General features: G+C 57.7%; 2 protein-coding genes and 1 long non-coding RNA gene across 8 annotated transcripts; 2 read left to right on the plus strand and 1 right to left on the minus strand.

Moving 5' to 3' along the window:
* Positions 1-326: 326 nt before the first annotated feature.
* On the minus strand, positions 327-8,347 carry C15H19orf81 (chromosome 15 C19orf81 homolog). Its single transcript, XM_078031542.1, has 5 exons — positions 8,011-8,347; positions 2,764-2,836; positions 2,538-2,662; positions 1,201-1,351; positions 327-681 (listed from the first exon to the last, which is right to left on the minus strand). Exons 1-5 carry the CDS (start codon positions 8,219-8,221, stop codon positions 486-488), a joined length of 756 nt encoding a protein of 251 aa, XP_077887668.1. The 5' UTR covers positions 8,222-8,347; the 3' UTR covers positions 327-485.
* On the plus strand, positions 636-13,415 carry LOC144370706 (uncharacterized). 4 transcript variants are annotated; one of them, XR_013430617.1, is made up of 5 exons: positions 636-1,319; positions 3,222-3,400; positions 6,061-6,237; positions 7,076-7,194; positions 9,177-9,545. It is a non-coding gene; the product is annotated as an uncharacterized LOC144370706 (long non-coding RNA). The 4 variants fall into 4 exon arrangements; XR_013430618.1 differs by lacking the exon at positions 9,177-9,545 and adding an exon at positions 13,105-13,415 and having other exon boundaries at positions 636-3,400; XR_013430615.1 differs by having other exon boundaries at positions 636-3,400.
* A 49-nt stretch (positions 13,416-13,464) lies between these two features.
* Positions 13,465-27,483, plus strand: Syt3 (synaptotagmin 3). Of its 3 annotated transcripts, none has more exons than XM_078031543.1 (12): positions 13,484-13,556; positions 13,950-14,080; positions 14,195-14,327; positions 15,830-15,995; positions 18,543-19,071; positions 20,805-21,180; positions 21,418-21,636; positions 23,922-24,042; positions 24,481-24,652; positions 24,724-24,856; positions 26,337-26,405; positions 27,004-27,483. In XM_078031543.1, exons 4-11 carry the CDS (start codon positions 15,845-15,847, stop codon positions 26,400-26,402), a joined length of 1,767 nt encoding a protein of 588 aa, XP_077887669.1. In that variant the 5' UTR covers positions 13,484-13,556; positions 13,950-14,080; positions 14,195-14,327; positions 15,830-15,844; the 3' UTR covers positions 26,403-26,405; positions 27,004-27,483. The 3 variants fall into 3 exon arrangements, with proteins under 3 accessions (XP_077887670.1, XP_077887669.1, XP_077887671.1); XM_078031545.1 differs by having other exon boundaries at positions 13,950-14,025; XM_078031544.1 differs by lacking the exon at positions 13,950-14,080 and having other exon boundaries at positions 13,465-13,556.
* The last annotated feature ends 414 nt before the right edge of the window (positions 27,484-27,897 follow it).

Genomic DNA, 27,897 nt, shown 5'->3' on the forward strand with positions numbered 1-27,897 from the left:
CACAAAAAAAAAATCCAGAAAAAAAAAACCTGAAATAAAAGCCCGAGAATTGTCTTCCAAGGGGGGGTGGGAGGAGGAAGAGGAGGGGGCGGATGAAGACGTCTGGTTCTAGCTAAGACAGGGATGACATGCGTTGAAAGCCCCGGCGCCCGGGTCTTCCCTTCTGCTGGCCTCGGTTCCTCCCTCGAGGGATTGGGACCCCAGCGAGCATTTGCAGGGACTGGAGTACGATTAGGGAGGCGGGGTTATAATGTGGGGGTTCGTCCCTACCCCCCATCACCTCCCTCCCCCTGACTCCCCACCAAGATTTTGCAGAGAGAAATGGCTTTTGTACCAGGTCATTCTTTATAATTAAACTCACAGTATCCACCCCCTCGAGCCGGCCCCGCCTCCTTCCTGGGGAGGCAACGCCCCCTTTCCTCCGGGGTTTGGCTTGGGACGCCCAGGCCCGCGGGGCGGTGTGCAGCTGGGGCCCGCCCTGCGCGTCAGTCTTCCTCCGTAGGCTCCGCCCCCAGAGCCTGGAGCATGTGCCGCCGGACCAGGGCGCGGCGCAGGTGCAGGCGGTAGTCGCCCAGCAGCAGCTCGTCGTGGCGCACCAGCGAGTGAGCAATCCCTCTCGGGCTGATGCCTGAGTGCAGCAGGCGCGAGCGCGTCTGGAAGTCCGTGACCGTGATGAGCCACCTGCGGGGGCGGGGCCGAGGGAAAGGGGCGGGGCGAACACCAAAGGGGAACTTGCTCCGCAGCCCTCTGTCCCTCGCTTGGTCCCTGTTCGTTTACTGACTGTAGCCACTCCGTCCCTGAGGTCCTCTCCTGCCGAGGTCAGTCCGTGCCCTGACCCTCATCAGGCTCGGTCCTCTCGGCCTGGCTCTGCCCCCTAATCACAGGCTCCCCCTTCTCAAACCGCCGCCCCCGGACCTGCCACTCCTGTCTTCAATCCAGTGCCCCTTCATAGCCGCTTCTCCAGGCTCGGACTCCACATCAAGGCCTTGCCTTGGCCTTGGTCTTGTCACTGCCTGATTAACTCAAAGTCGGGTTCCCCGCTGCGCCCAGCTCCCGCCGTCTCTCAGCTCTCTCCCGGCCCCGCCTCGGCGCCCTGTCTCCGCCCTGCTCTTTCCAGGTCTCCCAGCCCTTACTCCGACCCCGCCCCCAGCTCCTCGCCCCGCCCTCCACGCTCCCAGCTCCGCCTCCACGCGGGCTTACCGGTCCCGGCGGCCCGCGGTTCCACATATGACGTTCACGTTCTCAAAGCGGATGCTGCTCACGCACCCGCTCTCCATGGCCCCGGGCAACTCGGCCTCAAGCGCCTCCAGCACCTCCAGGTGGGTAAAATCCTCCTGGGGAAGTCGAAGAGCTTCAGTCCTTGATGACCTGGTCCCACCCTTCAGTCCTAGTTAGAAAGCCACCACCCTAGACGCCCTGCAGAACCTGGTCCCAGGTGGCGTTTGAGGAGCGGGGATCGCACTTGATCCCAGGGTCCTATTGCTTTTGTCAATCGGGAGTAGGGGACGATAGGTATCTTTCAGCGTCAACTGTCATTCGAGGTCATTCTCCAGAGACTCAGTTCTCGCCAAGCCAATGAACAGTTGCCTGAATGATTCCCAGTGTGGCCAACTTCAGCAGTCTACCAAAAACTTTTCCATCAATGCGATGTGTGGTACTCTAAGCTCCTGAAGATTTCTGCCAGGATTTAAATTGTAACTTTTCCTTTTAAAGCCATATTTGCATTTTAAAGATGTTCAGTTATCAAAACACAAGGGTCGTGGCGTTTTGACGTCTTATTAATCTATTTAACATTCAGAAGAATCTGTTGATCACCAGCCACGTTTTCAGTATGAGACTGCAATTTCAAAAGCGATTCAGAGTTGTTAAAGCATATACCGTTACTGAGGAGCTAAGTGAAAACGCATTCTCACCTCCAGAGAGGCAAGGCTTAGGTGGGGAGGAGCAGGAGCTGAAGGGTCCCTTCCTCAAAACTCCACAGGAGGGGAGTGATGGGATGGGAGTTGGTCCCTAAAAGGAGAACAATCCCTGTGTTGGTACCAAGGCACACAAATTAGAGACACCTCAGAGGCCGGGGCCTGGTGCACCTTAAGTTCCCATTAATGTCAGCTCTTCTCGCTGCAGTATCAGGTGCCTGGAACCTGCACATTACCTACTCTAAGAGCAGGGATTGCCCAGGGGTCCCGATGACCTGTTTGCTGAATCTGTCAAAAGCCTGAGTAGTTCCTTATGAGTTTTTGTTAGACTTAAAACTTTACAGAATTTTCTAGCCTATGGAATGCAGGACCCCTTTGTCCTCAGTATTCCCCCAAACCTCTCAGACCCCTCTGGGATGAGCAGTGATAAATTGAATGACTAATCCTTTGACAAATTCGCAATCAATTTTCAACAAACTGTCCCAGTGCCAAAGCCACAGCCGGTAAGCCACAGAGCCTGAATTAAAACCCTGGCCACCTCAATCCTGAGTCTGTGCCCTTTCAGCCCCACCACCCAAGCTGCAGAAACTAAGGCCCTGGGCCACAAAGGTCAGGGGTCACTCACGGAGGTCTCCATGCAGAGGCAGAGGGGCTGGGCAGCAGGTGGCATGGAGAACTTCCGAATGCATGGGAGCTCTCTGTCCAGTGCCTCATATTCTGCAATGACCTGCCGCAGGTACTGCTTCCTGGGGAAAGAGTGACAGGCAGGGACATCTGAGGTCAGGGGTCATTGCTGTCACATCTGTGGGAGCTGAGATCAGATGTCATGGGGCCAGAGGCCACTCACGAGGATTTGATGGGCCTGCCCTGGATCCGGGCCTGTGTGTCTTCTGGGATCTCCAGGTTCACAAGGAGGGCTCCTGTGGACAGAGAATGCAGTGTCACTGCCCTGAGCCCTCCTCAGTCATGATTCGGTTTAACTGGGGATCACTCAGTGCTATCTACACCACCCAGGATAGCTCCTAGGTCAGTGCTGTGCTGCTGTCCCTCAGTTCCCAACTCAGCCGGGTTTGAAATGCTGGGACTGGACCCCACTGATCACCTCTCAGTGCTTTGACACCTGGTTCCCATCAGGCTCTGCCTGAAGGGGGCGCCAGAGGGAGGTTGGAGGGAGACCCATTTGGAAGGGCCTTGCTCCTTTCTGTGACCTCTTCGGGTGGCCCTGCCTGGCTTCTCAGGGCAGCAGCATCACTTGGCTCCAGGAGCAACATCTGCATCTAGTTTGCTGTTTTTCCAACCTTTCAGAACCAGCCTCCTCCTCTGGCCCCTTCTCGACTACCGGCTGTGGGTTAGCCGCTCTCTGGCTTACTCCTGGCTGCCCACATGATCTAGCTCCTCTTCCCGGAGAGGTCTCCAGCACACAGCTGCCCAGCCTCCCTGGCAGTGACCAAGCTCTCGCCCACAGAGTGCCAGCAGAGCCAAGGGTGAGATTCTATGGTCATTTCCTTAAAAGAGATTGCTTGCCTTGGGTTTTTCCCCTTTCCTTGGGCTGGAATGTGGGCGTAGCAGTAACCCAGCTTGCTCCACGCCAGGCTGTGCTGAGCACCAATATGGAGGAGCCTGGGGCTCTGAATGATCTCGTGGACCCCAGGTGCCCCCGTTACATGAGCTCACGAGAGAAGTAGACTTCTGACAACTTCATGCTATTTTGTTTTGGGGTCTCTTTGTTAGAGCAGCTGAAGAGAGAAAAGCAGCCCCTAACAGCCAGGAACTGTTGTGCTCAGAGCCAAGCCCTGGTGCGCTCCCGTAGGACGTGAGCAGCTTCCCACACCACACCCTGGCAAGGCCTCTGTGACTGCAAGGAGGAGACAAGGCCACCCTGAATCGCATCTCTGCACACACAAAATCACCAACATTGTCCACACCACAAAAATGAGCAAGCACTCCCTCCTGGCTCCGAGCCAGCGGCTGCTTCTTTAGTAGGCCCAGCAACTGGGGATTGAACCCAGGGGTGCTTAGCCACTGAGCCACATCCCAACCCTTTTTTGTATTTTATTTAGAGACAGGGTCCTGCTAAGTTGCTTAGGGTGTCACTAAGTTGCTGAGTGTGGCCTCAAACCTGTGGTCCTCCTGCCTCAGCCTCCAGAGCTGCTGGGATTACAGGCATGTGGCACCGCAACTGGCGCACCAGCTGTTTTCATAAACAGTTTGCAGAAGTCAGCCTTGGGCACCTGTGTTCCAGTACAGGCGTCTCCAGCACACCACCGTGCTCCTGGAGGTCTCTGACTCCAGGCTGTGGACACTGTAGGCACCCTGCTCTGTTCCCATCCTCCCTCCTCCCGTCTGTCCCCTGGGAAGATGGAGTTGAAGCCCCCAGACCCCTGCCCCCAGAATACAGTCCTGGCATGGTGGAGGCTCGCTCTCTGCCCAGACCTCCTGGGCCAGAATCTGCATTTTTGAAGGCTGGCCTGTGAGAAGTCCTGTCCGCCCCGGGATCCCGGGATCCCGGTTGACCCTCCTCCCTTTCTGCTTGCCCTGCAGGCCTCCTCCTCCCCCCTCAAGCACAGAGCCTGCAGCTCCAGCGGGTCTAGTCCCAAGTCCTGAAGAGCTTGTCACGGGCTTGCTCACTTGGTGCTCAAGACAGCTGCACTTTGACCTTTATTTCTATGATATGTTAATTGAACCTGTCCCCCCACATCTTGTGAGGGAGGAGGGCAGAGGCCCTGTTTTGTCCCAGCGTCTAGCACTGTGTCAGGCACATGGTTCATAGTAAGGACTGAATAAAGCTCAAAGGGACATAATCATCAGAAGCCATGGGAGGGGATTTATTTATGTCCTAATCATCATTTTTTGGTACCAGGGATTGGAACCAGAGGAATTTAACCACTGAGCCCCATCCCCAGCCCTTTTCGTATTTTATTTAGAGACAGGGTCTCCCTGAGTTGCTTAGGGCCTCACCAAGTTGCTGAGGCTGGCTATGAACTTTCAGTCGTCCTGCCTCAGCCTCCTAAGAGGCTGGATTGCAGGTGGAACCATCTTATCTAGGTCTTAATTCTGAAAAACCAAATAAAAAACGAATGTTTGACATAAGTAATGGGATATGAGTATGTAGTAGGTTTGGATGACATTCAAGAATAATTGTGAATTTTGCTAGTGTAATTATGGCACAGTGGGTATGTAACTAGTAGAGATGTGAGCTGAAGTATTTTTGGATGAAAGGGAATTATGTCTGCAACTTTCTTAAAACAGGTTTGTCCTATAGAATGGCCTCCTAAAAGCGTGTGTGTGGGGGGGAGAGTGCCTGGATGAAACAAGACCAGCAAAGTATTGCTAGTTATCAGAGCCACTGCCTGTGTGAGTTCATTACAACGTCCGATCTATTTTTGTACAACGTCGGTTCTATTTTTGTATATGTTTAAATTTTTTTGTAATAAAATTCTTTAAAATTTGATCACAGATAACTTAGAAATAAAAATTACATGCCCTGCAGGCATGGTGGCACTTGCCTGAAATCCTAGTGACTTGGGAGGCTGAGGCAGGAGGATTGTGAGTTCAAAGCCAGCCTCAGCAACTTAGTGAGGCCCTAAGCAATTCAGTGAGACCCTGTCTCTAAATGAAATATATTTAAAGGGCTTGGGATGTGCCTCAGTGGTTGAGTGCTTCTTGGTTTAATCTCTAGTACAAACAAAACCAAAATGACATGCCCTGGAAAAGTGTGTTCAATGACTCATGAAGTGGCTTTGGAGATGTCAAAGATGCTTATGAAAAACTGCAGCTGCAATGGCTTCTCATACAACATGACATTAGGAATAAGAAATACTGGGGCCGGGTTGTGGCTCAGCAGGAGAGCGCTTGCCTAGCAAGCATGAGACACTGGGTTCGATCCCTGGCACTGCATTAAATAATAATAATAATAAACAAATAAACTAAAGGTATTGTGTCCATCTACAACTAAAACAATATTAAAAAATAAGAAATACTTCTAAATTATAAGAGTGATGTCAATACAGCATGAATATGTATATGAAAGGTATGCAAATTATATTTAAATTTAAATGTATGTGGATTATACATTTAAATTAACTGAAGTAATAAAAGCATAATTTAAGCTTTTGCTGAATAATTATCATTTATTCTGTCACAGCATCTCAGAGGCCTCCTCGGTGCCTTGGAGGATGCTGGACACCAAGGGCTGAGTGAGGCCTGGGAACCCCCAGTCTGGGGAGCAAGGGAGGAACTGGAAAGTGCAGGGGAAGCTCAGTCCGGGAGCAATCAGGGAAGGCTTCCCAGAGGAGGTGCTGTTCTCGGTGACACCTGAGGGGTAAGGAGGAGTCTGCCAAATAAAGAGGTGGCAGGAAGAAGGATATTTCCTGCAGAGGGGCTGGTGTGAGCCCAGGGAGCCAAGAGAAACAAAAGGACAGGGTCATCTGCAGGAACTCCCTAGAGTCCTCTCTAGCCCAAGACCAGAGCACTTTCTGCAGTCATAGGTGATTAATTATTCCTGAGATGGGACTCTGCCCTGTTTGTCCATTAGGCCCTCCAGGCAATTGCCGGGTGTCCACAGGCTCCTGGCGGCCTCGGTCAAGGTCTGCAACCTGATAAACTGAAAGTGCTATTGGTTCCTAAATGCCACAACCGTGCTGGACCTGTCCACCCACACAGCTGCCCAGCTGCCCGGGGCACACGGCTCAGCTCTTCTGAGCTTGTCCATAAGTCACCTTCAGCACGCAGGGCCTCTGGGGTGAGATGCTATGGGGTCGGGCTCCCTTAGACAGCTTCACAGGCACAGCACGGCACCCGGGAAGGAGACCTCCAGCACCCCCTCCTGCAGGCCCTATTCGGCAGAGTCTACTCTACACCCAAGGGACACAGGAGGCTCATGTACCGCCAGTTCCCTTGGGAATACTCATCCACCTTGAACTAGAGTCTCCCAACTCTTGCTGTTCATCAGAGCCACCCAGAAAGCGTTCACAGAAACCACAAGTACCCACCCCACCCCACCCCACCCCCACCCCAGACATTCTTGTTACGTGAGGTCCGAGGTAGAGTTAGCTACGAATTTTTTTTTTTTCCCAATAAGCTTCTAATTGGTGTGCAGGGGAAGGGAGGTCTAAGATCCCTGACTAAAGTGATGATATTCCCATTCCTCTGCCTGGTAGAAGTGAGCAAGTGACTGAGTGCTGACCAATGGGATGTGAGAAAGGTCACTTGGGGGATCTAAGAATGAAGACCTCTGGAGGTGATGCCTGGGACTGTAGCAACCACGTATGACCATGAGGTAAGCCAGATGGTATGCAGAGGTGACATATCCCAAACCAAGAAGTTGGACTACAGAAAGAAACTGGGTCTTCTGTGATACGGCTGAGCAGCTGACTCAACAAAACCCAAACCCCTACCTACACACACGTACTTCTAGGTTTCTTTGGGGGTGAAATAATGAAATTCCTAGTCTTTATCTTGAGTCCAGTTGTCTTTTACTTGCAGCCAAATGCATCCTCACTGAAATATTGATTACTGTTGAGGAAGTGAATGAACTGTGCTAAGGCACAGAGTGCAAGCCGGGAGAGCTTGCAGGGGGCCCTGAGGGGACAGACCACACAGGACCTCAAAAGCTGGTGGGGAAGTGGGAAGCCAGAAAGGGCTGTCAACAGGGACAGCCAGGGTCAGTGCCATGTCAGAAAGACCACGTGGGAGCCATGGAAACCGGGGGAGAGAGACTGAAAACCAGGGAGAAGGTGACAAGAGGGTCCACGTGGAAGAGGACCAGACCAGGCAGACAGGAGAGTCAGAGGGCAGGAAGACGGGGACTGAGGAGCTGTGGGAGGGAAAGGAAGGGGAGATGCTGAGTTCAGTGTGGAAGAGAAGGGAGAGTTGGGGCCTCTAGGGGAAAAATGGCCTCACAATTGCTGAGGCCCAGAGGGTCATGGGAAATGTAGTTCTGGGCTCAGAGGCTTGGCCAGGGGCCTGCAGAGGCTTATGAGAAGTGTAGCTGGAGGCCAAGGAGCCACTGTCCAGGACTCTGTGAACGAGAATGCCCGTGGCTCACTCAGGACCACGCGGAGGGCTGGGGCCACCCCCCAGGCCCAGCGGGTACCTGCCTCCTTGTGCACGCGGGGGCTGCCCAGGGGGGCGGAACTCAGAGGCTCCACCTCTTGCTGCATCCTGGGAAGGCGGGTGGGGGGTGTCTCAGGAAGGTGGGAAGGAGGGCTCTGCCTGGGCCACCCACCCCCGGTCCTTCTCCCTGCTTCCTCTTCGTTTTTGAAGCCCGGGAGGGGAAATAAAGAATTGGAAGGCGGAGACCACATGGTGACCCTGGTGCCCCTAACCTCGGGGACTTCCTGTGCCGCCCAGCGCCTTCTTCCCCACTTCACTGCGCCTGCCTTGGCCTCTCCCTGCCTCCTGGGGTCCCTTTCCCCGGCTCTCTCCTGCTCACTCTCTCCCCACTTCTCGGCCCCACTGCCCCCCGCCCTCTCCTCCCTCTTGCTGGGCTTCTCTGCCCTCCGCTTCCCCGTCCCTCTCCTCCCTGGCTCCATTCCCCGCCTTCTCCCTCAGTTTCCCCAGTACCGCCCCAGCCCCGCGGCCCTCCCGCTCTTCACACTCTGTGGCCTGTCTGGAACTCTGTCCCCCTCTCCCCCTGAGCCTGCCTCTCTCCTCCCCTCTCCCCGGCCTCCTTCCTCCATCTCTCTTCTCTCACAGCTGCCTCCGCCACCGTCCCAGCCTCCCCTTTCCTCTCTCATCCCTCTCTGTTCCCACTTGCCCTCCGCTCATCCCTGTCTGACGCAGGAACTGGTTAGACTCAGGAGTCAAACTGAAACTGGGTTCTCCAGGGGAGGGGGAGGGGAACAGAGGCCCGTTGCCATGGAACCCGGGGGTGGGGCTGAGGGTTCTGACCCGGATCAGAGAGGAGAACTGGGCCTGGACCCTGGGCCTAGGGAGGAGGCTGGGCCTGGACCCCGGGTCTGAGGGAGGAGGCTGGGCCTGGACCCTGGGTCTGAGGGAGGAGGCTGGGCCTGGACCCTGGGTCTGAGGGAGGAGGCTGGGCCTGGACCCTGGGTCTGAGGGGGGAGGCTGGGCCTGGACCCCTGGTTCTGGGGCTTTGGGTCTCAAGTGTTGGGTGAAGGGTCCGCCCTGTGTGTTGCTAGCTTTAGAGCTCTACCCCGAGCTGCAGGGAGGAGGCAGGAGGCTGGGCGCGTTCCCTCTGACCTCCGGGCCTCTGCCTCTGTCGCTCTGATCTCTGTTTCCCTTTCTCTCCACTTCCAGAGGGTCCTGCCTTCGCTGACTGTTGTCCCCACTTGCTGAGCATCAGTTTCCTCCTTTCTAGGCAGTAGCCCCTTGATTCCCTTAGTGACCTGCTTAGGGTGAAATGAAGAGTCAGCCTAGCCTCCACAGACAACTTGTACATGTGTCTCTTTTCCTTCTACACTGAAGTTGCTGGGCTGATCAGAGTCAGGCCGGAGCTGGTGAGGCCACGGTAGCAACGTGCCAGGAGAGAACCTGCCTGAGAGCGAGTACAACTGGAGGGAAGCAGATCCCAAAGATGAGACAGTCAGGTTCCTGGTGATGCTGGAGACAGCTGGATCTAGCTGAACCTGAAGCCCTCATCTATCCAATAAATTCCTCTTATACTTAGGTAGATTCAGTCTGAGTTTTTGTCGTTGGCAACCGAAACAGTCTAGATAAATGGTCTCACTCCATTCTTCTGTGACTCTGACTCCCTTCCTGTATCTTGGCATCTCTTTCTCTCCTGTCAATCTGTCCCTCTCTAGTGCCAATTCCATCTTTGTAGGGTGGGGACCCTTTGCCCTGGCCAGAGGCACACCTAGTCCCCACAGCCCCTTGCTCCGGGAGCTCTCTGCCTCTTGCCTCCAGCCCCTTCCTCTCTTCCTCCCTCTCCACTCCCACTTTCCCTCTCTCTCTCTGGAAGCCATTCAGTGCTGCCCTTGCCCCGCCTGGACCCTGGTCCCAGCCTCCTCCCTGTCCTCCCCACCCCCAGCCTCTTTCCCTCATCCCCTTACCCACAGGCGAGATCCAGAGAGGGTCCCTGGGCACCCAGAGCTGGCACCACCCCTGCCTGCTTCTGGACTCTCCCTAGCTTTCTGGGGCCCTTGGGTGGTGTTCAGTCTTCAGCCCCGCTCCCCCCACCTCTGCCCCTCAAGCTCTTCCTTCTGCCTCCCTCTATGAGTTAGTGGTCCACCCTCCCACACCTCCCCCCATTCCCGTCTCCACTCCGCTCACCCTCCTCCCTCACATCCCACCTGTTCTCAAAATAAGAAGCCCAAGTGCCCCCTCCTCCAGGAAGCCCTCTCTGACTCCTCCTCCTGCCAGGACTGTTTCTGGTCTCCTTCTTTTCTGCCCCTGTTCCAGACCTGTCAACACTGTCCCTGCTGCCCACTCTCTGTCTTGCTCAGGGATTGGTCCCCTGACCCGTCTCTGCCCTCCAGCTCACCTCACCGTGGCCAGCCCTCTGAGAAGTTCAGTCCCTGTGAATTGAATGATCAAACAAGTGACTATTTTCCCTCTTTCTCTGTGACTCAGCAGTCCCCAACCCCATCTGCCCTTGTCTGTCCTGGTCCCCATGAGAGAACAGAGGGCAGAGAATAGGGTACAGGCTCTGGAGTCAAGCCGATCGGCATGGGATGCTGTGCAAACCCAGGCAAGTGTCTAGCCCTCTCAGAGCCTCAGTTTCTTCATCTCTAGTCAATCATGCTGCCTTGAGGGGCTACCGGTGAATAAATGACGATATCTACCACCGACCCCAGCCAGGCGCACGGGGGCGCTCAGCAGAGTGTCTTCCTGGGTTCTCTGTCTCTGCGTCTGGATTAAGCTGGCTTCTCTGGAACCCTCTCTCGGGTGTCCTTGTCTCTTCCCCCCTCTAGCACAGGGCCCCTTGTCTGTCTTTCTGTCTCTCTCTCTCTCTCCCTCCCTGCCTTGCCCCCACCTGCACCCCTCCGCCCCCCATCTCTCTTGGGCCCTCCGAATCCCACTCTCTGGCCTGGCTCCCAGCCGGGGACAAGTGGTCAGAACCAGCCTTTAGAGGTGATGTCAGCACTGCAGGGATGCGGCCGGTCGTAACCCTGCGTGGAGGGGCTCCTGCACACCTCTGCCAGGCCCTGGCCAGCTGGACTGACCTCTCTCCCCAGCAAAGACCCTCGCCTTGGGGACCATGTTTCCACATAGGGGTGCCTTTCCCTGCTGTGGGTCTTTGTCTATGTCCAGGAGCGTCTGTGTGTGAATCGGTAGGTGTTTGTGCAAATCCATCCATCCATCCACCCATCCATCCATTCCTTTATTTATTCTCCCAACACCCGTCCATCTATGCAGTTGGTAACTGACCCATCCATCCTCCTGGTATCCATTGGTCCAGCACCTTCCATCGCCACTCCTTCCATCACCACCCACCCAGGGGTCCGGCACCCACCTAGCCATCCATATGTAATGAATACCCCCCTCTATCCACGCGTTCCTCCATCGGGCCCAACCACAAATATGTCGTGAGTGCCTGCCATGTGCCAGACCCTGCGCCTGGTGAGCCACGAGCCGTGTGCCCCTCCTCCTCCCTCTCCCCTGCTCTAACCCACTCCCCCTTTGAGCTCGGCTCAAACAGGGTTACACGGGAAGCACACCCTCCCTGACCTCTTTCTCAGTCACCCAGCACCCTGGACTTGCCTTGGTAGCGTGGATCCTAGTTAGGAGCCTGGGATGTTGAGTTATTTGATCATCTGTCTTCTCACTAGATCACAAGTTCTCCCTCCACTGGGATTTTTGTCTATTTTGTCTATTTCCCAGCCTAATCCCTGTTGCCTAAAAAAAATGTCCAGGACACAATAGATACTCACAAAGCATACATCAAATGCCCGCGTGAATTCAACAGGATAAATATGGAGGACTCTCCTTCTGTCTCCTGGTTCCCATTCTTTATACCACCATTCTACATTCCCAGGGGCAGTGGCTTGCAAGGGCCTTCCCACATCCCAGATGCACTAAAGTTGTGGCTAGGGCAGGGGCTCTAGGTTGACATGCACATGTTGCCAATCTCAAACCTGACACTTGCCAGCTGTGTGGTCCTGAGCAGGGTGTGTCCCTCTCTGGGCCTCAGTTTTCTCACTTGTCAAATGTGATTAAAGATTAAATGAGCAAACACACGCAAATATTAATTACGCCAGCACTAGCCACTAGCTATTTCTTCTAAGCACCTCCCGTGCATTTAAATTAGTCCTTAAAATAATTAATAATTTTCAAAAGTATCATCATCCTCATTTACAGAGGTGGAAGCCAAGGTGTGGAGAACATAGAAACCCGCCCAAGTCTCCATAGTGAGGGAAAAAGCAGAGTGGGACTTGAACCTGATGCTTGGCCCTCCAAGCCACACTGGGTGCCAAAGACTGCCCCTCAATGCCCGGGCAGCCTCAGAGTCCAGGGCTCTGGAAACGTGCACATTTCTGAGTGTGTGCATGCCTGCTGGCCTGAGGAAGGGGGTTGTTGGTGGAGCCTGGACAGGCCCCTGCTGGGTGCAAGATCTGGCGGTGAGAATGGCCATAGAGCAGGGCCACACTGCGCTCTCTACAGGTATGGGCTCAGGCAAGCTTCCCTGGGAGTGAATGCAGACCCTTCTGCAAAATGTGAGCAGACAGGAGGATGGGAGTCTGGGGTGAGCCAGGGGGCATTTTTGGAGGATTCTGCCATCTAAGGACTGTAAGATGAATACAGTTGCCCAGTAGAGAGGGCAATCTAGTTAGGGGAGAGCCTAGAAGACTGTGTTACAGTTGCATTTGCAGAAGCAAGAAATCTTTTCCTTAAAGGTTGTATTTATTGGGGTGTCCCTGGTTGGGGGTAGGCACCAAATGAGATTGGGGGCCTTCCAAAGCCACCTTTCTGGGCTGGGTCGGTGCTAGGTATATCTGGACTTCGTCAAGGGAATTAACCTCCATGGGTCTTGTTTGTCTCCTCTGTGAAATGGGAATAACCTAATGGCACCCATCTCAGCACCAAAGTGAAGATTAAACGAGAAAATCCTTTCAAAGCACTCAGCACATTGCCACTTTATCATAGGAAGAGGCAATTATCATTAACTGCTATTAATATACCAGAAACTGCTACTTGCTGCTTTTAAGAAGTATTCATTAAAGCACCGACTTGGTGCTGGAGCTTCATCTATCCTGACTGGTTTTTCAAACTCTGCATCCCTTAGGAAATAAGTGGATTGTTTACAATCTGCCGGTGAGAACGGGGCGAGGAGCCAGGATCCTACAGCAAAGAGCGGCCCCTTTGGAGCCTCCAGCTCGGCCTCCGCCTGCGAGGCCTCCTCCTGCTGCCAGCCCTCAGAGCGGCTCAGGGGGAGGCACCAGGGTCCGGGGTTTCTAGGTCTGAGAGCCGCAGAGCCCTGGTGCCGGGGACACAGGGGTCCTGGTCCCAGATCTCCGATGTGGAGGCGCACTGGGTCTCTGATGCCTCGGTGCCGGGAAGTCTCCCTCCTTCCTCGCTGCAGCCTCGCGATTTTGGCTTTCGGGCGGCGGGTGGGGAGGGGAGAAGGAGGGGGTGCAGGGGGAGGAGCTGCGGGCCTGCGACAGGGGCGGAGGAGGAGCCGGGCGGGCACCGCGGCGGGCGCGCGGGGCTGCGGCGGCGGCGGCGGCGGCGGCTCCGGTGAGTCCGCTCCTCCCCCTCCCCTGCCACAGCCCCCGCCCCAGCCCGAGCCGGGGGGCGGCCCCAGCGCGTGGGGCGGGGGTCGGTGCTGAGGCCCGTGGCTCTCGGGCCGGGCACTGGGAGTCTGCAGCGCTCGCTGGCCGCTCCGGGGGAGGGGCACGTGGCCCTGGAAGGGGGATCCCAAAACACCTGGGTGTACCCCACCCCTCGCCCACCGATTCCCGACGCGCGGGGATCGTTTACCCATCCCCTGGCCGCTAAGGACTTAGGTCCCCGCGGTCTTTCAAGGTCCTGGACATCGTTCCGCTCCCCTACAGTGTCTTGGGACCTTGGCATCTTAACCCCCCCACCCATACCTCCAAAAAAAAAAAAAAAATCTTGTCCTCTCTGCAGCCCAGAGAGGCATTCAGAACTTCAACTCCCAGCAGCCTTTGCAACGCCCGGTCTAGAAAGCCTCCGCAGCGCGAGCGTGAGGCCTGTCGGGAATTGTAGTCTACGAGCTTTTACCGGCGCGGGGCCCGGAGGTGGGAGGGGGCAGCGGGACCCCCGGGGTCGCCTGGGGTCGGGTGACTGGTTCCAGTAGGGCAAGATGTATGGCTTTGGCTGAGCTTTCCCCCTCCTTCGGCCTCGTCCCCTAGATCAGTCATCCCCTCTCACCACCCGGCGCGCGTGGGGACGGGTCTGCAGCCCCTTGTCCGCCCTACAACCCCCATGGGCTGCCGCCCGCCGCCGCCTCGACTGCCACCCAGGACAAGGCAGGGATAAGCACAGGTGAGTCTGACCATGCCTCTTTCGGAGTCCTGGCCTTTTGCAGCACCCCCATGACACCTGCCCATCTGTGAGCCCGGATCTGTTCCTCCCTAATTTCCTTCGGCATCTCCCTTCCAACCCATCTCTGATGTCTGGCTCCAAACCATGTGTCACTAATTCTCCCCCCTCCCACATTCACCAATCTCTCCTGGCCCCCTCTCATTTATGTCCCCATGCAACCTTCCCTTCTGGACCCACTCTGTCTACCCAGCTCTCCTCTCTACCCTTGTGTCTGTCTTGAGCTCAAGCCATTATCTGTCTGTCTGGGCTTTGTTTCTGCATCCCTTTATCCTCTTCTCCTGCTGTTTCTCTTTGGAAGCTATTTCTGCTCACACTGCCACCTGCCCCTCTTTGCTGCCCCTCTGTCCATTTTTCAGCTTCCATGAATTACATACTAGCTCATATTTTTGTCTCTGTCCAGCCCAAGTCACAATTCTTGACTTCCCCTCCATCTGTCTGTACCTCTCTCCTTCTCCTCTGGTCTCCAGGTTGCCCTCTCCATTATCTCTGTCTCTCCTCCCATCATCTCTCCCTTCCCTCAACTTGGTTCCTGTCTCTGCATCCCCATCCCTCCCCATAATTCACCATACCTATCACCTCTTCTCTGTTTTCTTGGTCCTCTAACTGCCCACCCCAGTCTGGTTCCTTCTCCTTCCTCTGACCCTCTAAGCACTTTCCAACCTGAAGCCCTTGCTCATGCTGTTCCTGCTGCCCCAAATGCTTTGCCCTGCTCTAGCCTCATTGCCCACTACTCATGGCTGGCTCCATCTTGTCCTTCAAGTGCCAGAGAGCCCTCCCTAACTGTCTCCTTCCTGGTTCCTTTGTGGCCCGTCCTCCAGCTGTTTCTTTTGAAGTGGAGTGTGTCTTCTTGTTGGTGTTGGTTTGTTTACTTGTTTGCTCTTCGTCCCCTGTCTTTGGATTGTGACACTGAGGAGTCCCCGTACTTTGTGACACTGAGGGGCCCCCGTACTTTGTTCTCTGCTGGATCTTCAGCAGCCGGCACAGAGCCTGGTGTGTAGTTGGTGCTTGATGAAGATGTGTTGGAAGAATGAATGAATGATGAATGGCCGTCTCCTCATGGGTCCGGCCCTAATCTCTGTCCCTTCCTCTGTGCAGCCCTAATCTCTGTCTCCTTGTCTGCCCATCCCTTTATTTGTGCATCCTGACTCTGCCCCTTTGCTGACCTTCCCAGTCTGTCCCTCCAGGTCCACTTGTCCCTGTCCTCGGTCGCCTTGTCCACTCACGCTCTGTCTCCTTAGTGTGTCCAACCTATGTCTCTGTCTTCTTGTCTGTCCACCCCTGACTTCTGTCCTTTTGTCTCTCTGCTCCTAATTTCTTTCCTTGTCCATCTCTCCCTCATGATTGTGTTCTTGTCCTTCTTCCTCTGATCTTGGTCCCTGATCACCTGCCCCTGCTCTCTGCCCGCTGCCCACCCCTTCTCCCTACCCCGCTCCCAATCCCAGGACCAGACGGACACCATGTCTGGAGACTATGAGGATGACCTCTGCCGGCGGGCTCTCATCCTGGTCTCAGACCTCTGTGCACGGGTCCGAGACGCCGACACCAATGACAGGTGCCAGGAGTTCAATGAGCTGCGAATCCGAGGCTACCCCCGGGGTCCAGATGCAGGTCAGCACCCCAGCTGTCTTGGCTGGCCGCCCAGCTCCACAACAGCCAAGACTTCCAGGAATTCAGAGCAGGCTGCTCAGCTTCCCGTTCCCTTTGGGAACAGTCGCACTTAGCACCTCAAACCCCTCCTGCCTGCTGCTACCCCATTCCCCAAACCTCTCACCTAAGGAGAAGGAGCTGTGTGGTTAGTCACTTGACTGCGGAACCACTTGACCTCTGACCTTTTGCATTGTGCTCTGTGGCCTCCCCATAGCTGTGGCCCTTGGTGCCTCTCACACAGTGGTTCCAAGCTCAGGTTTGAGTCAGGCTGTCTGACTTGTGTGTGTCCAAATCCCACCTCCCTGCCTGGTCACTGGATGGCCTCAGGAAAGCGACTCTTCTTCTATACCTCAGTTTCCTCATCTGGAAAATGGGGACGATAAAAGTGACTACTTCATAGGGCAGATGAGAGACTCAAATGATGCAACCCATGGGAAGCACTTAGAACACTGGACACAAAGTGACCCTAAAGCCAATCCTGGGATTTACTTATCGAGCACCCGCTGTGGATCGGGGACCAGGCGAGGTCCTCATCATTGACTGTGCTCAGTGGTCCTCCATGGTACCTATGTCCTGGTTTTCTACAGGGAAAACTGAGGCTCAGAGGGTGAGGTGACTTGCCTGATGTCAGAAAGCTAGGAAGCAGCAGGGTTCTGAGACCAGGAAATGTCACGCATGCCCACAGCCTCTGGCCGAGCCCTGGGGCAGGGCTGGGCCCCTGTGTGTAGGACAGCCAGGGGCCACTGATGAGGAGTGAGGGCCAGAGAGTGGCCGTCTCTTGCTCAGAGTCTTAGGTGAGTAGTGGGGCCAGAATTTGGTCCTGGAGAGTCTAGTCCTTGGGATCCCAGGGACCCCCCCTCAGGTTCAAGGATTTACTAGAAGAACTCGGAATTGAGCAAAGCTGTCGTCGTATGGTCCCAGGTCCCGCTCCTGTCAGGCCCTTGTCTGTCTGTCCTGGCAGTTTCCCTCCTGGGAGCTGGTTGAGGACCAGCCTTCTCTGCAGGGAGGCGTGACTCCTTTGCTGTGGAGTCACACACCTCCCCAGACCTGGCGGCTCCTGGGCCTGGCGTGGGGGCGAGGGATCGTCAGCCCTGGAGCGCTCACGGTCTGACTTGGACAGTGAAGGCTACTCAGTCTTCCTCCAGATGGACCCCCGGCCTCCGCTCCACCCGCATTCAGGAGGCTTTTAAAGTCCTTGCCTCTGGCTTCTAACGGTCCCCAGAACTTGCAGCAAGTTTGGGTCACTCAAGGGAGGAGGCAGGGGAAGTTTGGGATTCCTCTGCCCGTGGTTGGTTACGCCTCTGCAGGGTCACGTTCTCTCTCTCTCAGAGCCTGGGTTTTCTAAGTGTAAGATGGGACAAGGGATCCCTAGGTTACACACGGTCAAGGATTAGTGTCACACACCGCTGTAGCTTCACTGAGCAGTACAGGACCAGGAGGTGTCTGTTCCCTCTGTCTGTCCCCTGAACACTCAGCTGTCCTTGCTGGTAATGACTTAGCCACCTACTTCCCCACCGTAATCTGCCACCTACACAGGCAGGGCTCACCTGTCTTCTACCTCGCTGACCCCCAGGAGCCAGTGCCAGAACAAGTGCACATTTCCAGAAAACCCCACTCCTCGTACCAATCACTGAGCAAGCCACCAATTCTTGGTTGCAAGGAACAGGCTGTTGCCTGGGTTTCTCTGAGGCAGAGCAGCATGTCACAGGCATTTGGAAGCTGGTGTTATGCTGCTGGGTCACTTCATGGAAGCAATAGGACTAATTATTCCAATATGAAGTCACACTGGAACTAACATTTACTAAGCATGATTGAGGTAAGATAGCACAGTGGTGAGGACCATGGGTGCTACTGCCAGGCATCCCAGGCTCAAATTGTGACTCTACCACCTAGCCACGGAAGGACTTTGGGCAGGTGATTCTAATGACCTCAGTTACCTTTTGTGGAAAATGGGAATAATTATGTTGCCAGCTTCATCTGGGGCACTGAGGTGTCTAGTATGTGGCCACCCATGAGCAAATGTCTTAGGATATTCCACATTTACCTCTGCATTTCTTCAAACCAAAAAGCAGGATGATCTTTCCCATCAGGCAAATGGAGAATGTAAGGCTCAGAGTGGTTCAGACAGGTTCCCAAGGCCACAGGGCAAACTGTGATTTCAGTCCTGACCCTCCTGACACTGCCATGCATTCCCACTTTTCCTGGACCATCTCTGAGTGTTTGGGAGGGGCCTTGGTCATGGGACTCTGATCAAGAGAGTAAAATGTGGAGGCAGACAGCTGGGGCCAGACCTCAGCTCTGTCCTCCACAACCTAATGCAATCTCTCAACCTCTTTAGACCTGGTCCTGTGGAATAGCTCCCTCCAGGGCTGGGGAGTTTAAATTGCCTGCATGAGAAGTGCTGGGGACGGTGCATGCCAAATACTGAGGGTCGGCCCCCTGGGGACTCAGCGGGAAGATGCACTCTGACCCACCCTGACCCCTGACCTCTGTCCTCACTCTTTCTAGACATTTCCGTGAGCCTGCTGTCGGTCATCGTCACATTCTGTGGCATTGTCCTCCTGGGTGTCTCTCTCTTCGTGTCCTGGAAGTTGTGCTGGGTGCCCTGGCGGGACAAGGGAGGCTCGGCAGTGGGCGGCGGCCCCCTGCGGAAAGACCTAGGCCCTGGGGTTGGGCTGGCGGGCCTGGTGGGTGGTGGCGGGCACCACCTGGGGGCTGGCCTGGGTGGCCATCCTCTGCTCGGCGGCCCACATCACCATGCCCACACGGCCCACCATCCGCCCTTTGCCGAGCTGCTGGAGCCGGGCAGCTTGGGGGGCTCCGACCCCCCGGAACCCTCTTACTTGGACATGGACACATATCCAGAGGCGGCAGCAGCGGCTGTAGTAGCTGCTGGGGTCAAACCAAGCCAGACATCTCCTGAGCTGCCCTCCGAGGGCGGGGCAGGATCTGGGTTGCTCCTGTTGCCCCCCAGTGGTGGGAGCTTGCCCAGTGCCCAGTCACATCAGCAAGTCACAAGCCTAGCGCCCAGCACCAGGTGAGAGCCACTGCTGGGCTGGGGTCTACTCTGAACTTCTGCTCCTCTGTGTCTCTTTCCCATCTGTGACTTTTCTGAGTTCTGGGTCAGGAATGGTCTGGACTCCTGGATCCCAGGAATGAAGAGGCGGAGGCCCCAGACTCCGGACCTAAGGGAGGATGGGGCTAGAGGGGCCTTTTTTCCTCTGACCTGAAGGAGAAGGGCCTGGAGTCTTGGGGACTTGGATTCTTGGGTTCAGAGGCAGGAGAGGGCTGGGGACAAGAACATAGGGTCAGGAAAGTGGAGGAGAATGGGAATTGGATCCCCAACGCAGAGGCAATTATTCCTCTGGTTCAGCCCTGGGGACCTGGAGCCCATTCCAGGGCGGCTCATTCTGCATGTGGACCTTGGGCGTCTGGCATGAGCTCGGCCTGACTGCCCTGGAGCAGCCCTGAAGGTCCAGAGGAGACCCTGTTCCCAGGCTGGGAGGAGACCAGGGGCTTCCTGGAGGTGGAGGTGCCTCTGCTGAGTCGGGCAGGGGGCAGGGGAGTGGCTGTGCATTCTGGGAAAAGGGGGCTGCAAGTGCACTGGGGCAACAGCCAGGAGTCACTGGGTGGGAGAGGGACGTTGGAAGATGGGCTGCAGACACCAGACCACACAGGGCCTCAGGTGCCAGGTAGGGAGGCCGGGCTTTGTCCTGTGGGCCCTGGGGAGCGATGGAGGGCTGTGAGCAGGGGAGGAGCAGGGTCAGCTCTGGGTGTAGAAGGACCCCTCTGGGGCCACAAGGAGTGGACAGGAGGGAGACTGGAGGCTGGGAGTCCCGACCGAAGAGGACAAGCCTTGGTTGGGAAAGGGCAGTGGCAATAGAGAAGCCAGGTGGGGGAGAAGAAGATTCAGAGGGTCTGGGCTATGTGAGACCCCAGGGGCCCAAGAAGTTATTCTGAGTCACCAGTTTGAGGTCCAGAGGAGGCTTCCAAAAGCCGATTCACAGGTCTAGGGACAGAGCTGGCCTAGCAATGGGGCTAATTCCCCCCAGATACAGATGAAGCAACAGGCTCAGTGAGACGTCAGGGTCACAGAGTGGGCACAGGAAGGGATCACAGCCACCTCTCTGGGAGCTGAGGGGGAGGCAGGGAGGAGTCCCAGGTGGTCAGATGCAGCCAAAGATCAGAGCCACTGGGTCTGACCTGGACCCCTAGGTCTGAGGGAGGAGGCTGGGCCTGGACCCTGGGTCTGAGGGAGGAGGCTGGGCCTGGACCCTGGGTCTGAGGGAGGGGGCGGGGCCTGGACCCTGGGTCTGAGGGAGGAGGCTGGGCCTGGACCCTGGGTCTGAGGGGGGAGGCTGGGCCTGGACCCCTGGGTCTGAGGGAGGAGGCTGGGCCTGGACCCTGGGTCTGAGGGAGGAGGCTGGGCCTGGACCCTGGGTCTGAGGGAGGGGGCTGGGCCTGGACCCCTAGGTCTGAGGGAGGAGGCTGGGCCTGGACCCTGGGTCTGAGGGAGGAGGCGGGGCCTGGACCCTGGGTCTGAGGGAGGAGGCTGGGCCTGGACCCTGGGTCTGAGGGAGGAGGCTGGGCCTGGACCCTGGGTCTGAGGGAGGAGGCTGGGCCTGGACCCTGGGTCTGAGGGAGGAGGCTGGGCCTGGACCCTGGGTCTGAGGGAGGGGGCTGGGCCTGGACCCTGGGTCTGAGGGAGGAGGCTGGGTCTAAGGGAGGAGACTGGGCCTGGACCCCCACCTTGGTCTCCCCTGCCCACAGGTACCCAGCCCTGCCCCGGCCCCTCACCCAGCAGACTCTGACCACCCAACCTGACCCGAGCAGCGAGGAGCGGCCACCTGCCCTGCCCCTGCCCCTCCCCGGTGGAGAGGAAAAAGCCAAACTCATTGGGCAGATTAAGCCGGAGCTGTACCAGGGCACGGGACCAGGTGGCCGGCGGGGTGGCGGGGGCTCTGGCGAGGCAGGGGCACCCTGTGGCCGCATCAGCTTTGCCCTGCGGTACCTCTATGGCTCCGACCAGCTGGTGGTACGGATCCTGCAGGCCTTGGACCTGCCCGCAAAGGACTCCAATGGGTTCTCGGATCCCTATGTGAAGATCTACCTGCTGCCAGACCGCAAGAAGAAGTTCCAGACCAAGGTCCGAAGCCACGGGCTGCAGTTCAGGGTTCTGAAGAGCAGGGACCTAAGGGCCTGCACCCCTGGGTCCGAGGGAGGAGGCCGGACCTGGACCCCTGGGCTGGGCCTGGACCCTGGGTCTGAGGGAGGAGGCTGGGGCTGGGCCCTGGGTCTGAGGGAGGAGGCTGGGCCTGGACTCCTGGGTCCTGGGAAGGGGCTGGGGGCATGTTGTCTGCTTCCCTCTCTCGCCCACTGCCAGGTGCATAGGAAGACCCTGAACCCCGTCTTCAATGAGACGTTTCAGTTCTCTGTGCCCCTGGCCGAGCTGGCGCAGCGTAAGCTGCACTTCAGCGTCTATGACTTTGACCGCTTCTCGCGGCACGACCTCATCGGCCAGGTGGTGCTAGACAACCTCCTGGAGCTGGCCGAGCAGCCCCCCGACCGCCCGCTCTGGAGGGACATCGTGGAGGGCGGCTCGGTCAGTAGCACCTGCGTCCCACGGGCCCTCGGCTGACTTCCCCCCCCCCCCAGCGTGAGACACTGGTTTTGTGCCCTCCTGGCCCTGGGACTTCCTAACTTCTTGTCCCGGGGGTTTGTTGTTTGGTTGTTTTAACGGGTCGTGACACAGCAATGGGCCTCTCATCCCCGACCCCGACTCTGCCAGACGTTAGCATCCGCCTGGATCCCAGATTCCCGGCTTCAGGCCCCCTCCCCACCCACCTAATGATGTCACCGTGCAACCCTGTGACATCTGCCCTCCGACTCCCCAGCTTCCTTCACCTCCCACCTCCTGACCTTCCAATTGCCAGACCTCCGAAGCCGCAGGCCTCTCTGATCTCGGGACTACTCCACTTTTCAAGCCCATGACCTTCAAACTCCCCCCTCTCCCGCCCGTCCCCTTCTGCCCAGTGTTTCTTCCTGCCCCCTCTCCGAGTCCCCATAGCCTGATCGCCTAGGCCTTAAGCCTGCTGAGATCCCCAGTCCCCCATGCCTCCCAGGGCCCGGATGGTGGTGCCCACAGGCTCTCTCCCAGGGCGCCCTCCTCCTTTCTTACAAACCCACCCTCTGGCAGCTCATCTGTGTGACCCCAGAGTCAGCCCCAGGCCTGCTCCCCGGGATACCCACCTCCCGGTTCTCTGTCTCTGGGAGCTGTGGACGGGCAGCAAGGTCTGTTTGCACACCAGGACAGGGCTGTTTCCCTGTCTGGCCAGTGGCACACTGGGTGCCTATGGCTCTTGCCACGGGCCCCCACGGGCTCTCCCTGGCCATGTGCCCTGTCCTGGAAGCCCAGCCTCTGGACCTAAGTGCCCAGTGCCAGGGACCCTGCCTGCCGTGCTCCCATCTGTCACACCTCTGCTCTCTGATGCTGCCTCAGCAGCCCCACAAGGCCCTCTCTCTTGTCCCCTTGTGCCTGTCCCCTCCCATCCGCCCCTGGCTCATCCACTCATCCCTCCTCCCCCCAGCCTGTCCTCGGGAGCTCAGGTCTGGGTGGACACAGCTGGTGTCAGGGGCCAGTGTTGTGAGGACACACGGAGGAGCATCTGCCCAGGGCTTGTGGGAGGAGGTGACCGCGAAGCTGAGGCTTGAAGGCTGGGGAGGTGACAGGAGACAGGGAGGGAAGGGTATTCTGAGCCCAGGGAGCAGCCTGGGCAAGGGCCTGAGGTGATGGGGGCGGGGTGGGACGCAGGGCCCAGGCAGGCTGCAGGGCTGCCCAACGCAGTGTGGTTCCTGGCCAGCCCCGGCCACTGCTCCATCTCTGTGTCAGGGACGGGGGGTTTGTCTCCCTTGAAGCCTTGCTGCGACTGGGGAAGGGGTTCAGTGATGCCACCTGTCCTGCAAGCTCCAAGGTCCCCTCCTACTGCCCTGAGCAGATGATTCGCCTCTGTGTCCCCAAAACACTGGCCCCTAACACCGTCGGTGATGACCTAGACCTGGGCCCCAGGTCTCTCTCTGCATATTGGGGGTCCAGTCGCTGCTCCCCGTCCTCCCCTTCATACCCCTAGGGTTCCCACGCCCCTTCCCACCCAGTCCCCCTCTTGCTCTGGTCTCTGCTCCCTCACAGGACCCTGGCCCTGTCTCTCCCTCCTCCACTGGGTCTCTGTCTCCCTCCTGGTCTCTGTCCTCCTCTCTCTGGGTCTCTGTCCCACACCCCGCCGCCCCCCGCCCCCCGTCTCTGTCCTCCTGTCTCTCGTCTCTGTTCTCTTCTCTCTCTGAGCCTCTGTCTCTCTCTCTCTCTGGGTCTCTGTCTCCCCCTTTCTCTGGGTCTCTGTCCCTCTCTCTGGGTCTCTGTCCCCTGTCTCTCTGGGTCTCTGTCCCCCACTCTCTCTGGGTCTCTGTCCCCTTCCCTCTGGGTCTTGGTCCCCCACTCTCTCTGGGTCTCTGTCCCCCCCTTTCTCTGGGTCTCTGTCCCCCCCTTTCTCTGGGTCTCTGTCCCTCTCTCTCTGGGTCTCTGTCCTTCTCTGGGCCTCCACCTGTGGTCTCTTTCCACCTGTCTCCATCAGCATCCTGGCCCCTGGCCCATCCACTACTCGCTGGGTCCTCTCCTCCCCCCCCCCCCCCCGCTCCCTCCCCTCCCCCCTCCTTCCCACCGTCACTGCGGAACACACAGGCTCTGACAGTGGTGGGCAGCTGTGTCCAGGGAGCTCAGGCCTTGGCCCAGAGTCAGTGCTGAGTGGAGTGGATGGGGCTGAGCCTGGGTGTCAGAGGAGAGAGAGGAACCAGGACGAGATGGGCCCGGCATCACTGAACCCCTTCCACCTGCAGGAAAAGGCAGATCTTGGGGAGCTCAACTTCTCACTCTGCTACCTCCCCACGGCCGGGCGTCTCACCGTGACCATCATCAAAGCCTCTAACCTCAAAGCGATGGACCTCACCGGCTTCTCAGGTGATTCCAGGGGAACACTAGACTAAGGGAGGAGGGTCTGGGATGTGGACCCTGGATCCGAGGGAGGAGGCTGGGCCTGGACCCTGGGTCCGAGGGAGGGGGCTGGGCCTGGACCCTGGGTCTGAGGGGGGAGGCTGGGCCTGGACCCTGGGTCTGAGGGGGGAGGCTGGGCCTGGACCCTGGGTCTGAGGGGGGAGGCTGGGCCTGGACCCTGGGTCTGAGGGAGGAGGCTGGGCCTGGACCCTGGGTCTGAGGGGGGAGGCTGGGCCTGGACCCCTGGGTCTGAGGGAGGGAGGCTGGGCCTGGACCCTGGGTCTGAGGGAGGAGGCTGGGCCTGGACCCTGGATCTGAGGGAGGGGGCTGGGCCTGGACCCTGGGTCTGAGGGAGGAGCCTGGGCCTGGACCCCTGGAATGACCCTGTGCCCTTCCCTCTCCTAGACCCCTATGTGAAGGCCTCTCTGATCAGCGAGGGGCGGCGTCTGAAGAAGCGGAAGACCTCCATCAAGAAGAACACCTTGAACCCCACCTACAACGAGGCGCTGGTGTTCGACGTGGCCCCCGAGAGCGTGGAGAACGTGGGGCTCAGCATCGCCGTGGTGGACTATGACTGGTGAGCGGCGCTGCCTGGGCGGGTGGCGCGGACGACCCCCCTTCCCCTGGTAATCACCACCCGCACCCCAGCATCGGGCACAACGAGGTGATCGGAGTGTGCCGCGTGGGCCCCGAGGCCGCCGACCCCCACGGCCGCGAGCACTGGGCGGAGATGCTGGCCAACCCCCGCAAGCCCGTGGAGCACTGGCATCAGCTGGTGGAGGTGAGTGCAGCGGAGGAGGGAGGAGCCGCAGGGTCTAGGGTCAAACGCCTGCTCTAGGACCGCTGTGCCACCCGGAGCAAGGCGGTTTACCTCTCTGTGCCAGAGTTTCCTCAGCTGGGGCCTAGAGCTGTTAATAGCAACTCCCCTTAGGGACAGATGGCAGGATTCGGTGAGTTGAGGGTTCCATCAAGGGTGGGCTGATATTATGACCCACGGGGTGCTAGATATTAATAAAGGGGGAAACTTGGGTGATAAAATGAAGCATCTTGGAGCAGGTCGTGGAAATTAGTGGATGTGGTGTCCTGGGTGAGGACATTTATAATAAATAAGAAAATAATGAAGTCAAAATGGAACACAGCAGCTGGGTGAGGTGGCCCATGCCTGCAATCCCAAGGGCTCTGGAGGCTGAGGGTGGAAGATCCCGAGTTCAAAGGCAGCCGCAGCCATTTAGTGAGGTCCTAAGAACTTGGCGAGACCCTGTCTCAAAATAAAAAATAAAAAGGGCCGAGGATGCGGCTGAGTGGAGAAGCACCCCTGGGTTCCACCCCTGGCACATAATAATAATGATTCAACACGAGGGCTGGCGACATAGCTCAGTGGTAGATTGCACAGTGTGTGTGAGGCCCTGGGTTCCCTACTCAGTCACACACACACACACACACACACACACACACACACACACACACGTCTGTAGGGGTGCACCCTGACCCAAAAGGGTCAAAAGACCCTAAATCCTCGGTCAGTCCAATGATGGCATGGGACCACTATCCTCATTTAAAATTTGGTATTTTGTTCATCATGGGTCTTTGCATTCATTTTGACTTTTAAAGAATATCACATTAATATCTTCCTCAGCTTGATGGCTGGGTGGGGCCACAGCCATGGGACTTGGGTGAATTCCCCGAGGCCTCAGTCCGGTCCTGCCTGGACTTCCTTTCTGGTGGTGATGAGGGGTTGACCCTCTGGGTGCAGAGCTTGGATCCGAGACTTGAAGACTCTGACTCTGGTGGGAGGGAGGCCCCACCAGAGCCCCCCACTCCTTTAGTCCTCCAGGCTTCTAATCGCTTGCTCATTCATTCCACAAACTTCTCCGGAAGGTTTCAGTGAGCCACAGCCCAGGCCGGGCTGCTGGAGGGCTGGCTCCTGACTCTGCCCCTGAGTTTCCGCCCACAGAGCTTTACGGGGCCCCAGAGCCGCCCCTGCTCCTCCCCTGCTTACAGCCCTCTCTGGCCCCTCAGTTCCCCCAGGACAAAGCCTCAGTTCCTCGGAGGCCAGTCGCCCTCGGGCCTCATCTCCCCTTGCACTTGCAGGGACACTTCTTTGTGCTGTGGTTCCCTGTCCACAGCAGGAGATAGTCATTCCATTGCCCCGACCCGGAGCTGAGGGTGAAGAGCACACAGGCAGGAGTGCTGCCTCCTGTTGATCCTTAGTGGTCGTGTTGCCTCTGTCCCCTGCTGAATGTTCTGGATTTCCCCTTCAGGAAAAGACTCTGACCAGCTTCACAAAAGGCAGCAAAGGACTATCAGAGAAAGAGAACTCAGAGTGAGGGGTAAGGAACCCAAACAGGGAGGGGGGCCAACCCAGTCTGAGGGAGGAGGCTGGGCCTGGACCCTGGGTCTGAGGGAGGAGGCTGGGCCTGGACCCTGGGTCTGAGGGAGGGGGCTGGGCCTGGACCCTGGGTCTGAGGGAGGAGGCTGGGCCTGGACCCTGGGTCTGAGGGAGGAGGCTGGGCCTGGACCCTGGGTCTGAGGGAGGGGGCTGGGCCTGGACCCTGGGTCTGAGGGAGGGGGCTGGGCCTGGACCCTGGGTCTGAGGGAGGAGGCTGGGCCTGGACCCTGGGTCTGAGGGAGGGGGCTGGGCCTGGACCCTGGGTCTCAGGGAGGAGGCTGGGGCTGGACCCTGGGTCTGAGGGAGGGGGCTGGGCCTGGACCCTGGGTCTGAGGGAGGAGGCTGGGCCTGGACCCTGGGTCTGAGGGAGGAGGCTGGGCCTGGACCCTGGGTCTGAGGGAGGAGGCTGGGCCTGGACCCCTGGGTCTGAGGGAGGGAAGGCCAAGGCCCAGGCTTTCTGGTCCCCACTGATGGGGACTGGAAAGGTCATGACCTTACTCTCTGGTTGCTGACCTCCCCTGTCTTGCCCTGTTGTGCAGGTCTGGCCTAGGCCCGGGATCGGACCAGGCCCCCATCCCTTCCTGCCCGGACTGTGAACTCATCTCCTCGAAGCCATAATGTCCGAGCTGCTGGTGCGGGGCAGCCCTGGGCTTGCCCTTCCTCCCCCTGGAGCGGGAGGCGGGGAGGCAGGCCCAGCTCCCTGTTTCAGGGTGGGGGGCTTTCAGCCTCCACTGTCTGTCTTCTCTTTCCTGGGGCTCCCCCTCGAGGCAAGGGGCCGTGCATGTCTGGGGGACCCCCACCCCACAAACCCTCTGTCTCTGTCTCTTGACTGTTGTCCAAGACTTGGTGTCCTGACCCTTGTACGAGTGTGAATGTCAACAGACCAGTCCTCTGTGTCCCCCAGACACTCGCTCACACCTGTGTCCGCCCCTTGTGTTCGCCACACCCCGTGTCTGGCCGATCCCCCCACCGCTGCTGCTATCAATGCCAGAATAAACACACTCCGTGGGTCTCACTCACTGGCGGCTCCTGTCCTCCCTGGGACTGAGAAGCTGTCCCGGAACATGCCGGCTGTGTGTTCAGACACAGGCGTGTTTCCTTCCGTGCCTGGCCAGCTTCGTCCATCCCTCTGAAACATAGTTTCTAAAGATTCCATTAGCCAAGACTGTTGTGTTATAGGTCACAAAATGCTACACAGATCCTCCAAGAGAACTGAAAGACCTCTGTACGTGGGGAGTTTGGGGGAACACAGGGACTTCAGGCCTAGTTGGATGCCTCTTCCACATCTGTGCCCTCCACTGTGGTCATCTAGGTCTCGCAGTAGTGACAAGATGACTGCTTGGCATCCAGGCTAGTTAAGCTGCATCTGTTACAATGCCTTCAGCTGCAAAAACCAACCAACAAAACCCAACAACAAAACTGAACGGGCGTAA

The sequence above is a fragment of the Ictidomys tridecemlineatus genome, chromosome 15, assembly GCF_052094955.1.
Source record: "Ictidomys tridecemlineatus isolate mIctTri1 chromosome 15, mIctTri1.hap1, whole genome shotgun sequence".
NCBI lineage: Eukaryota > Metazoa > Chordata > Mammalia > Rodentia > Sciuridae > Ictidomys > Ictidomys tridecemlineatus.